Source organism: Coturnix japonica, chromosome 2 (assembly GCF_001577835.2).
Source record: "Coturnix japonica isolate 7356 chromosome 2, Coturnix japonica 2.1, whole genome shotgun sequence".
Lineage (NCBI taxonomy): Eukaryota > Metazoa > Chordata > Aves > Galliformes > Phasianidae > Coturnix > Coturnix japonica.
The window spans coordinates 50,022,330-50,035,200 of record NC_029517.1 but is presented as its reverse complement, the minus strand read 5'-3'; the positions used below and the strand labels follow the sequence as shown (position 1 = coordinate 50,035,200).

General features: G+C 39.5%; 1 protein-coding gene across 9 annotated transcripts in view; it reads left to right on the top strand.

Moving 5' to 3' along the window:
- IKZF1 (IKAROS family zinc finger 1) overlaps window positions 1–12,871 on the top strand; it is a 67,863-nt gene that overhangs the window by 44,830 nt on the left and 10,162 nt on the right. For 7 of the 9 annotated variants that reach the window (XM_015854347.2, XM_015854343.2, XM_015854348.2 and 4 more), the window contains exons 4-6: window positions 4,287–4,547; window positions 9,141–9,308; window positions 11,482–11,607. In XM_015854347.2, the coding sequence (XP_015709833.1) occupies window positions 4,287–4,547; window positions 9,141–9,308; window positions 11,482–11,607 (555 nt within the window). The remainder of the gene's footprint in view (window positions 1–4,286; window positions 4,548–9,140; window positions 9,309–11,481; window positions 11,608–12,871) is intronic. The other 2 variants (XM_015854350.2, XM_015854349.2) reach the window with 1 other exon arrangement.

The window sequence follows — 12,871 nt, the reverse complement described above, 5'->3', positions numbered from 1 at the left end:
TCAAGCCTTCCTGTTTCCAAGGAAGTCCATTTGGTTTCTCCTTTCTCCCCACTAAAAGGCTCTTTTGCTCATTGCAAAACTACCACCTTCCCTCTTGGCATGGCTTAGTTCTTTCCAGGGAAGTGTGACTCAGGCCTCCATCCATCTTCATGTCTTTCTGGGTGTCCCAGCCGGAGTGCCATGCTGAGCCAACTACACTGCCCTCCTCAAGGAAACAATGCTTGGATCTGAAAAGACAAATAAATCGTATTGTCACTCCTCTTCCCCTTGTCATGTCAGTTCTTTTTTGCCCAAATACTTTTGCATAAGCCACCTTTTGTCATGGCAAACACTCTTCATTACATAAATTTCAAATGCTCTTCAGAAAATCCAGAGTGAAGCTCTCATTAGCGCAAGAAACCCACAGGATGCCCTTCTTTTGGTTGAATTTTCCATAGTGTGGGTAGGTCCACAGGGTGGTGTGGGCAAAGTGGCCAGTACAGTGACATTGATGCACTGTACATTCCTTGAACATAAAAAAAGGGCTTGGTTTAGACATCCCGAGATTTCACCAGTACAAAGACAGTATTGGTGTACATAGGGGGTACAGAGAGAGTAAAACGCAGAGCTTTACAAGGTGATCTCCAACAGAGCTTAAGTCAATTAATAAGTAAAGCTTTGATGGTGTTAGAAGAGCCAATGAAAAACTGTTAGAATGAATTATTGTACAGGTAATTAATGCCTGCACGTATGTGTATGAGGACATGAAGTTATCGGACACTATTTCTACAAAGACTGTATTGAGTAATTGTTTGAGAAACCTGTGCAAATGCAATGTTCTTAATCAGTGCATCTGAAAAGTCTGATTCCCAGCTAGTTGTGCCCCAGGACCAATTTTGCCCACTATAGCAAGGGAGGGACAGAACATTTCTCACAAAAGAAATGGAAAATTTTATTGTTTTCCTTTTTTTCAGTACAAGTCTCGAGATAAAGCTGTGCAGCCTTTTTTTTCCCTGCATTTCTCAGCCAGACTCGAAAAAAATCCTGAGTATTTCTGCTGGAGTGGTTCTCTTCCCTGTTCCTTCTCCTGTATCAGTGGATCTTCTTAGAATAACTTTATTTTGAAAAACAGGACTGCAAAATGTGCTAAATTTGAGCATGAAGAGATTTTGTTTGCTAACTAGACCTATACATTCTCTTTGAGAAGCCAGGGGTGGGATTGTGGCCTCACCATGTCTCTAAAGTGAGCTTCCCACCCAAAGCAAATCTGTGGTGAGCATTGCTGCAGGGACATCCTGGGTGCCAACTCTTCTTTATGCAGAGCTGCTTTGCTCAGGGGAGCTGTGCTGCTCCAGAGACATTGCTGCAGAGCTTAAGTGAAGTTTGAGGAGATCAATATCTCTGTCACTGCTAACAGCAAGTAATGAACTGTATCATTGCCACTATCAGCGTACCCCAGACCATGTTAATTTGCACTTAAGTGTTTATGCAGCTGCTTTTGTGTAGATACAGTCTGTATACATTTCTGTATCAGAGATACAAATATGTGCCAGTGCACAACTGGATGTGTAACCTAACTCTTTGTTCTTCCATTATATAAGTTCATTAGACACACAAAGAAAACAATGCAATTTAACTTTTACAACTGCAGTCACTAGAACTGAGCTCAGATAAAGAAGACATCTCTACCAGTTAAAGAGAATGATGGCATAAGGCCTTCTTGCTTCAGGGGCTGTGGTTTCCTTGAGACTGGGAGAAGTCTGGGCTAGGTGCTCTGCTCCTGTTTGCCTTTTATCTAGATGTTTCAGCCAAAGTTCTTCTTGACTTCAGTAGGATTTAACCTATGAGCAAGGGGGATGCCCAAGAAAGGTTATGCTTTTAGAAAACATGATAAAATTGATTGGATGCTTTGGAAAATGTGTCATTTTTACAAATCAGAGACATCAGAGGGAGGTCTGAACTCCTTTGCTTGCTGTCCTACTGCTTTGTCCTGAACTGCTTGTGTTGCTTCTGCAATGGTACCTCTTTCTCCTATGTATTTTGTGTACGGTGATAATGTCATCTTTAACATTTACTGCTAGCTGTACTACAAGACAGCATTCTGTTTGCCTTCTTTATTGCAGCTGCATATGGGGCAGAAGGCTTTAGGGACTTTCATGCAATAATTCCCAAATCTTTTTCCCGTAAGTATACTGCAAGTTCAGCTCGCTGAATTCAGAGCATTTCCATCTAGTTGCTATTTCTGTTATTTTTGTGTGTCATTTCACCTCTCAGAAATGTTCATTTGTCCACTTACGCTTCCAAAGTGTTTAAGTAGTGTGATCTTTTTGCTTTGTTCACATTTTGTTTCAACTTAACATGAAGCTTCCTTCAAAAGCCTTCTCCAAACACCAAGCAGGCGAGGCATATGCAATTAATTTATTTACATAACCAATTATTACATTATTATGTACATATTTACATACAAATTATCATTCTTATGATTAAGAGAACGCACTTGTTGTGTGATTTATAGAAAATCTGTCATAGATCTGTCATTCTCAAGGTGAATAGTTCTATTGCTGCTGTTCACTACAGTGAAAACAATACCACAGGGCAGTATTCTGCTAATTCTGTAGAATATGGTAGAACACCTCTGATTAGCTACTTCTACCATCTTTGTCAGTCATTGTTTTGTCACTGTTTTTTTTCCATACCGCTAAAATATTTCCCCCTTTAGGACATAATTGTTAAAGGATACCTGCTGGTTTGGACGTGCATTTTAGCTATCTTACATATGATTTTTACTATAATTTATATTAATTTTCTTTTAATTGAAAAAAACATTCAACTGCCTACAGTGGCAGACTTTATAAAAAGTGTTCAGCCGTGCAGTGTTCAGAGAGGCAAACGCCTTTACTCCAAGCATGTTTCCCAGCAGGGCTTTCCTTCAGACGCTGTCATCAGGCACATCCCTGCAGTCCGGCTGGAACACATGGGAGGTTGCAGGGAGTCACAGGGAAAAGTTGAGGAAATATTTCATTTTTCAAGTGAACATTAGGATCTTTCAACCTTTGATATAATTAGCACCTGCAGCTTAATTATGTCATTGCTGCTGCAGCACTTAGGAATAAGGCAATGTAATTACTGTAGCACAAAGAGACCTGGCTCCCTATGGGATGAAGCTGTCCCTTACGTAGACAGCTAGCCACTACAGTAAATTATCTCCTCTGGGGTTCTGGAGAAGAACTGGGTTTTTCACTGAAAGAAAATGAAGATTTGTTTTTTTTGGGAGCTAAATGAAGAAATGTTTTTTCATTGAAGTCATCAGATCAGAAAACAAGGAATTAATGGTAAAGATAGTTTATTCTACCAAAAATAAATGAATAGATAAAAAGATAACAGTCCTGCGGAGGGAAGAGGAATGAATAGTACTGTGAGCTGATCTGAACCATGACCCATTTCTGTAACATTTAGGTTTGAAACAGATATAGTCTACCAACCTACAAGCAGTCACATGTAGTCAGACTTTGCCAAATTCACACCTGCATTTTTCTTCTAGTTGCAAGCAGTTGTCACCTACAGGATTATAACATAGATGAGTCCCCCAAAATAGTCAGAAGAGTTTTCCCACCCATCTTTGTTGATTTGGCTGGTCTTAATAGAAGCTCGTGGTTGTAGGTATCCTTTCCTCTGGCTATGTGACCCTAGTTCTGCTCCCACTGTTATTTCTCATATAATTTTCCGTGATGCCATCCTTGCTGTTGAATTTTTCCTTCAATTTTTCTTCACTTTTTTTTTTTTAATCAATGTTTGTTCTCCTTGATCAGTGGGAACATTGTTCTTACTTATCCTATAAAACTGCCAAACAAATATCTGAATTCAGTAAAACCCTCAGGATCCTTCTGTCAAGTGGAGAATGTTACATTGTCAGTTGTCTTTGATGTGTTGCTTATTTTCATAGTTCTTTGGGACAAATACACGAGATGCTGATCACTTACTAATTTAATTTCAATTAGCCTGAACTGTCAAAATCAATATCACAAATGCAAAAATCTCAAAGTGACCTAGGAACAGACTTGTAATGTTGTTTGGGTTCCCGGTTTCCTGGATGCCTTGTATTTGTCTTGCTGATGTTAACTGTTCATTGCTCCACACGTTGTAAACTCATCACATGGCACACAGAACTGTAGTCTTGTTTGTAGCTTTTGTTATTTGGATATATTGTACATTCTGTGTAGAGGTTAACTCTTTTGATGTGACTGTTTCTTGGCCACTATACTTATTCTGCAATGAAACTGAGTGGCATCCTCTATTGTTTTTTTCAGCTGGTAATATTAAAATAGAGACTCAGAGTGATGAAGAGAATGGGCGTGCCTGTGAAATGAATGGGGAAGAATGTGCGGAGGATTTACGAATGCTTGATACTTCTGGAGACAAAATGAATGGCTCACACAATGGCCCAGGCAGCAAGGCTATGTCAGGAGTTGGAGGCATTCGACTTCCTAACGGAAAGCTAAAATGTGATATCTGTGGGATAATTTGCATCGGTCCCAATGTGCTCATGGTTCACAAAAGAAGCCACACTGGTAAGGCCTGGCATAGTTTTTCCTTTAGTTGACAAGTGTCAGCCACATATTAAGAACTAAGAATTATTTTCTGAGTATCATGCACATGCTGCCTCTTGTAAGATAATGCAGCATCGGTGGGCATTTGGAACTCGGTTATTTTGTTACTGCATTTTGAACAGCACGGAAACTGAAACTCCTTGATGAAATTCCAGCTATTGGGTTAGAAATTGGGAAAAACAAACAAACAAACCACAGTTTGTCAGAGTAATAGAAAATAGGCATAATTTCATTTATTCCAGTCAACAGTTGTACATTATGCTAATACCAAAATTAATGCCTGAATTAATGTGTAGTTTGTTTGGCCTGAAGCTACATGAAAATTTCAAGTTTCAAAAAGACCCTAACTCTTGTTTAATTGCTAAGAATTGCTGGAAAAGAAAATGTGTCCAACTCTGAAATTGACCCAGTTCTAATGTTTCCAACAGTGCAACACAGTTTATTATGGATCAGTTATTATAAAAGTGAATGGCAAAATGAATAAATAAAGTTTTAAGGGAATTCTAGCATTAGGAAATAAGGGGTTAGTTTTATGTCAAGTGTTTCATGAAGTAAGAGCAAGTATTGTCACTGGTTAGATGTGGACTAAAAGGTTTCCACTGAGACACTAAAAGAGATGTGTAAAGAGGTTGTGCTATGTGGTGATGGCTTTTCATTATCAAAGTACTGTGAATCTTGCCTCAGTTTTCCAGTTCTAAATAGTTTCAAAGATCACAAAATATGAAGAGGCTGAAACAAATGAAGACCAGGGTGAGTCTCGTCTTATCTGAGTTTAGGTATTTAAAAATTTGGGTTCTGATCTAAATTTTAAGGTTATCTAAATCTAGAGGAGAAGAGCTGAAATGTGCTGTTGTCCTGTAAAAGTTACTTTGAAAACAAATATTCAGCAGCTTTACATGAATATTCAGATGGCAAGAAGGAACAGAAACGTATCTCTATTGGGAAAGCCATGTGTAGTTCCTAGAAGAGGGGCTGCAGCATACCTCCAAGATGTAACAAAAATGCTTTCTTAACACTGAATTTCAGTGGGATCCTTTAAAAGTAGGTAACATGTGTATGGAAAATGACTTGAACCAGAATATGAAGTTGAATCCCTGAATCCTTCCATGGAAATAAAGCCTTTGCTTTCTTTCCTGTCTCCACCTCAGGCCCTACTTCAAGCAGCTCTGAGAGGAGCTGTGCTTTTGCAAGGAGTGGAGGCTCAGAGCTGGCAGTTTAAATTAAAGGGACATCATGAGGTGACTGCTTTTCCTTTCAGTTGTGCTGAGAAAATTAATGTAGAAATGGGATACACTATTACAGACATTTAACTGTCTACACTGAAGCCCATTTCAATACGTGCCTGATGAAGGAGTAAGCCTCACAAATGAATTACTTTGCTGCTAATTCATGTAAAACCTGCATATGCAGTGAGGCTTCCTTAAATAAATATTTGATAAGTGAACAAAACTCTAGCACACTGAAGTGCCAAAATAAAATGACTGCCTGACCTGATAAAAACCATAATTACTTTTAATGAATACACCTGCCAAGTGCAGATATGCAGAGCAGCACCTGATATGCCTGCCCCTGCCAGCAGCTGGAAGGCGCTGGCTCCTTCCCAAGGCCTGACCTGTTGCTCCCAGCTGTGGGGCACACCCTGCTCACACATCCAACTCCACTGCTCATCTGGCCCGATGCTCTAGTGTTTGTATGTTCCTCAGTCTGCTGCTGCTGCTGCTGTGATCAGTGATTAAGGAAAAGGAGAGAGAAAACTCTCCCCCCCTCCCCCCCCCCCCCATTACCTCAGCCTGTACCGTGTGTGTGCATTTGTATGCCTACACGGACATATTTGTGTGTGAATAAGCATGTAAATTCCCTCTTCATACACACACCCTTGTGGCATGAGTCACCAGTTAGTTCAGCTATGTCTTGTTAGTTGGATGTCTCAAATGTATTTAGAAAGTGAACGCCCCTTGGTGTTTCTGAGCATTTGAGGAAGGAGAGCTATATGCAGCTCTGAGCGATTTTGTCATTATGATGCTTAAGAAATGAGAAAGATTTCAATCAAGATGAGAAGTATTCTTCACTGAATAAGTAGTCCAGGGTCCCACTGAAGCTTGCAACCAACACAGTGGTTGTTGATTCAGTTCTGGGCTCCATTTTCGTTTTTGCTCAAGGGGCAAAAGTCAAATCAAGAGGCAAAATTTGTGCCCCTCTCCCTCCATAGCTGTTTGTCCAGACAAACAGCAAATGCAGATAAAGTGCTGTTTAGCACAGGCAAGAAAATAGCATACAAAGCTGGCAGGAGATGCATTATGCATTGTTAACTTCACCCTCTCCCTCCCTCTTGTTTTGGGATAGCTGTACAGCCAGTCACCTTCCATCAGAGACTGGCTGGGAGTTAAGCTCCATGTAGATTCAGAGACTTTCAGTGGGAATAATGTTTCATTTGTACAGCAGCACAAGTCTAGGATCCCTTACATTTCATCCCATTTTAAGTTTTAAAGAAAAGCTTGGTATGCAGCAGTCTCACCCAACGTGCTCCATCTGTCTGTCTTCCCCACTCACAGAGTGAGATTTATCCTGTAATTAAGAGTGCTGTAGGCCGGAGATCTACTGCATTCTTACTTCAGGCATATCTCCTGGAGTACTCCTGTGATCCTTGTTTTCTCCTCTTAGCACTTCTTTGAGTAAAAATAATAGAAACGAATGCTAGCAAAAGTTACAAAGTAAGAATTAACCATTTCTTCTGAATGTGTTCCTCATTTCAAGTCGACTTCTTCATTGCTTTTTCAGTCATGTTGTGAAAAATACCTGCCACATCGAGTAACCGCTGAGAGGTGGAGCACACTCCTATCCATTTTCATTTTTCCCTAACTGCTGTGCATAGTTTATTAAGTATAGAGAATACACCAGCAGGCCACTCCAGATGAACCAGTTGATTATGTCAATTAGGTGAATCCATTTACCTGCTGGACAAAGCCAGTGAGCTTAGTGGGCTGGACAAGGAATGGGCTGGCCCATTTGGTTCTGTTTTACCAGTGGAAATATTTTGCCATAAAGAAGGCTCATCTCTCTGTTTGCTGCTTGCTGAAATTGCCAGCCTTGATTGCAGTTTGTAGCTGTTTGTGTTGGGACTGTGCTGCTATCTAATTGCTTTCCAGCTTTTCTTCTGCATTATACAAAAGTAAAATCTATCATGCTGCACATGTATGGACACACAGGTTGATCCTTCATGTCCAGAGTAACACGTGATGGTTAAGTGAGACAGAAGGGAAGAACTATCTAACTTGCATTTATTTTATGCATATTTTAACTTCAGCACTGAAATTTTATATTCAGTATTATTGCTATATTTTTTTTAATGATTTTTCATTTCTGTGCTTTTTCTAATATCTTCAGTGAATTATAATTACTAAAGTGAATTACATTTATGCCTAAGAAAAACAGAATTCCGCAAATGATTTTCAAAGGCTAGTTTGACTCAGGCAAAGGCTGTATCTAAGGAGAAGTGGGCATGCAGGAGCAGATCCTGGTGATGGAGTGCTCTCATGTAAGTTTTCCTGTATTGCTGTCTGGTACTACTGGAAACATAAGAGACTGTATTTCCTGTTGACTTATAGCCTTGTATAGCTGAAATCAAAAGTCAAAAGCCAAGGGAATAAAACCACTCTAAAACAGCATTAAAAAGCAAATAGCTAGCATTTAAAATTTTTGCAAAGGCATCCTATTTCACTTGCTTGATAGCAGGCACCCATTTAGACAAATCAAGTCTGCGACTTGGCATTTTTCCCTGTGCCCTTTCAAGGCACGGCCTAGGAGAGCCCATTTCTATGACTCCTTTGCTAACACCTTGCCAAGAGAGGAGCTGGGAGTATCGTGTGGAAGTACAGGGCTTCCTCTGCACTGTCTCAACTTATGTGATTTCACTCTCTCTCTTTCTTTCTCTCTGTCTCTTTCCTGATTTGGCTGCTTAGGGACAGACAGGTAATGGAGAAGAAATTGAAAGGGAAAATACAGGGAAAATGTAAATGAAAAGAAGTTATTATAACTGTTATAATGAAGTGCCTTTCATTTAAATATAAGAATGTAACGCTGAAATGAACTTGTGATCCTGAAATGCATTTTTAATGAGTTTCCTTTTTATTTTGCTGCTTCAGTGGCATATTTTAAAGACCCTTTGAAAAAAGCCACATTAAAAACCCCACCAAATGCCACAACATGCAAAATTGGATATTGGTTTATTCCAAAACTGCTGATCAGGAAGAGTGGCTCTTCAACACAAAATGTTGCAGTCACTTTATTTAAATGAGTTTGAATTTGCATTGTGATGTGCCATTCTGATTTAGAAAAAAAAAAAAAAAAAAAAATTAGATTTTCAGATCAAATTGACCCAGCCAGTGAAGCATTAAGAAACTGGCAGGTTTAGTCTGAAAGCCTCATGTTATATCAAACCTGCAGCCGGTGGAAGTCACAGAACAGCAGGGAGAAAACAACTTTTTTCGCTGAAATCTTTCCCTTGTTCCCGTGCAAGATTTTTTGTTCTCACACATTTCCTCCTTCTCCCCTTAGGAGAACGCCCTTTCCAGTGCAATCAGTGCGGAGCCTCCTTTACGCAGAAGGGCAACCTCCTGCGCCACATCAAGTTGCACTCGGGTGAAAAGCCTTTCAAATGCCACCTCTGTAACTATGCCTGTCGGCGCAGGGATGCCCTCACAGGCCACCTGCGGACTCACTCGGGTAAGTGAGGGTATGAGCCCACCTTGGGGGTGGGTTGAACCAGAGTGTATATGGGGGTGTTGATAGCTGCAGTCATAGAGTCATAGAATCACAGAATTGCTCAGGTTGGAAAAGATTATCAAGTCCAACCACAACCTAAGCGTACTACCCTAACAACTCAAACAACCCTCTGCTAAATCATGTCCCTGAACACCCCATTCAAACAGCTCTTAAACACATCCAGGGATGGTGACTCAACCACCTCCCTGGGGAGCCCATTCCAGTGCTTAACAATCCTTTCTGTAAAGAAGTTTTTCCTAATGAACTGTGAGAGGTCTTCTCACCCTAGGAAGGCCAGTGGTTGTGTATCAGCATCACCCAAGCAGTGAGCTAGCTGCAGTGCTATAGCCACACAGAAATGACTAAACTCTGTTTGCAGTCATGGTCTTTCACCAGAGCTGTTTTTTTCCCATACCTCTTGGTCAATTAGAAATTTCTGTATTAGGGTTTCATCTCAAACACTGCATGTGAGTAATCTGTTTCATGGAACTACTAATTCAAAGCTGATTAAAGTTTTAGGGTTTGGATGACATTTATCTGTATGCACAGATAATGAAGGGTGTAAACACAGCAGGTTTGAAGTCATGAGGTCTCAAAAACATTCAGTCTGGTAGTCATTATTGGTGTAAGGGGTGAACACCACCTACCACATTTAGCAGCGCTTATTTGTTGCACTTGGCTATTATATATCTTTGGTTATTACAAAATCATTGAAAGAAGAAGGAGGAAGAGGAGGAGGAAGGAAGGAGATAAGAATCTTCCAGAAAAGTGGACTCTGCTAGAGGTTTTTAGTGTTTTCTCTTAACAGTAACATGGTGATCTGAATAAATAATCCTAGAATAGTTGCATTTTTCCAATACTATTAGCTTTGTTGTTTAGCAAAAGCCATAGTCACACATTTCTGTGAAGCAAAACCAACCTAGCAACATTAAGCATATTAAAATGAAGAGTGTAGTCTCACCTAGTTTCCCAAGCTAGGATGGAAATACAGATTGTGTAGGAGACCTCCAAGACACATGGCTGTAATTGACACTAGTAAATTTACATGTGAAAGTTGGCTTTAGGGCAGTAGTTTTGAGCTGTGGAAGGGAGGCTCTCCAAGTGGCATTTCTGTGCTGTACAAATTAAGGAAATTCTTCTAACACATGTTAAATGACAGGAATCCAAGGGTTGCTCCCAGATATCCAAAGTACTTTCTGCTTGTTCTGCTCAGTCTCGTATTGAGTCAGGAAAAGTACATGTTTACATTTTCTCTTTTGCCTCCCTCCCTCTTACTGATTTTAGTGTCTGTGCAACTTTAACCCTATTTTTTTTTCATATATACACTACACCTTAACACTTTCAGAAAGTGCTTAGGAATCCACAGCAAAAAGACAAAGCATAAAATGAAGATATTGTTTCCCATAATTAGCAAATTGACACAAATACATTACAAAACAAATTGGATGCTCGAGTCTGACTTCCACCTGAGAATATGTATAAAAAATTCAAAAGTTTAGCTGCATAACCATCTAAAGTTGTGACCGATTTTTCAAGCTAAGACAGAAAATACAGGTCCTGGGGTCCACAAAGCCTTATCGTGACTATGAAATTCCTGGAATTTCTGGATGGGTGTAAAACAGAATATTTCTTTTTTTTCATGCCCTTTGTCTTGAATTTCCTGGAGCAGAGAGCAAGAAAACGTGAAATCTAACATTGTTCTAAAAGAGTTGAGCTGATTCTTGTTGCAGCAGAACTGACATACAGTCATGGGCAGGTGTGTGCCCACAAGAACAGTGTCTTGCAGGTCTTCCTTGTGCATAGCCTCTGTTGGAAGTAACTTTAAAGTAACTTTGCTCAGATCCTTGAAAGTATCTCAGTTCCTAACTTGTGTAGATGTCATTTGTGAAGATTTAGTGTTATGTTCCTTATCTGATGTGAATAATCTCAATAATCATCAGCACTGGCCTGCTGATGCAAAGATGTGCAGTTAGTTTTCCATTATTGTTTTTAGAAATAGAAAAAAATAATTCTTCATTTCAGTTGAGGATTCTTTTGTGGTACTTATTTGCTTTTTTTTTTTTTTTTTTCCTGTTATTCATTATTAATATGGGGTTGCATCCCTCATCTGATTTTCTCATTTTATTTTCTCCAGTTGGCAAACCCCATAAGTGTGGATACTGTGGTCGCAGCTATAAGCAACGCAGCTCTTTGGAAGAACACAAAGAACGCTGCCATAACTACCTGCAAACCATGAGTATCTCAAGCAACCTTTATTCAGGTAATGGAAGTATCCATTTGGGGATTAACACAGTCCAGTCACGTACTCAAAAAAAGGATTTTGGAAGGAACTGCTGTACCATTTGTGGCATCTTTTGTGTTGGAGAGGCAGAATGTTATGCATGTACACACATACCAACATCTATGTAATACTGCATCTGGATTTATTCTGTATTTTGTAACTATTTGTCTTCTCTCATTTTGTTCAGCATAACTAAAAAGCCAGCATGAAAGTCAGATGCATAATAAACATTTGCCAGACCTGGAATACTTCAGTTCACCATCTAAATACCAAACATCATTTCAGCACTTCTTGGTTTTGCTTGGAGTATTGTCAGTACTCCTGTGGATGTGTTCTTAATGAGTTAGTATAAGTGTTTTAGGCAGTGATCCAGAATCTTCCACACTGCTTATCTCCTGCCTTTCCCAGGTACAGCTTAATGGGCTTACTTGACCTCTGTCACCAATACATACATCAAGAGTGAGCTATCAGTCTTTCATTTGATTCTTCCAAACAAGAGTGCATGAAGCCAGAGGGATTTAGCTTAGCCAGTCTGAGTCCAGAAAGGATAACAATTCATTAGCGACCTTCCTTAAAAGTTTTCTGTTTCCATCCAGTTTTACAATAAACTCTTGTACTTCTCTGTCAGTCTTAAGATGAAGATGTAGCCTATCTTTTAGTGATCATAGAGTATAAAACTATACCCAGAAATAGAACGAAAAGATGTTGGGGGTTGGAATTATTTAACAAATATACTAAATATCTGTACAAGATTGATTGCAGAAAGTAGTCACATACCATTTTAAATAGAGAATATAAAACCCAGCATCTGTGGTGGAGCTTCAGGTTATAGCCCATCGAGTAAGTTACATTTCTTGCACACCTTTTTCATCTTGTCAGTATATATTATTCAGTTTGTCAGATGGCAAAATGGAAGGTTCTCTCTGACTTTGCAATGATGCCTCATTTCATACCTTATATCTGTACAGAACCTGAATATGTTTTTACATGCTATCAAATAATGTAAAGTATATGCACATAATGATAACAGCAAATGCAGCTGAGATACTTCTGGGAGACAGCATATTAGAGCAGTGCTCCTTCTAATTTTATTGAGGGGCTGGAGAATGTATAAATAGAAAAGCTCAAAGTAATATGCAGTAGGCAGCAATACTTACCAACAAAGAAGTGATAGGATTTAGAAGGAAATTTTCTTCCTTGAGATTCAACTTTTTTGTATCTGGCACTGGATTTGAAATGCTGG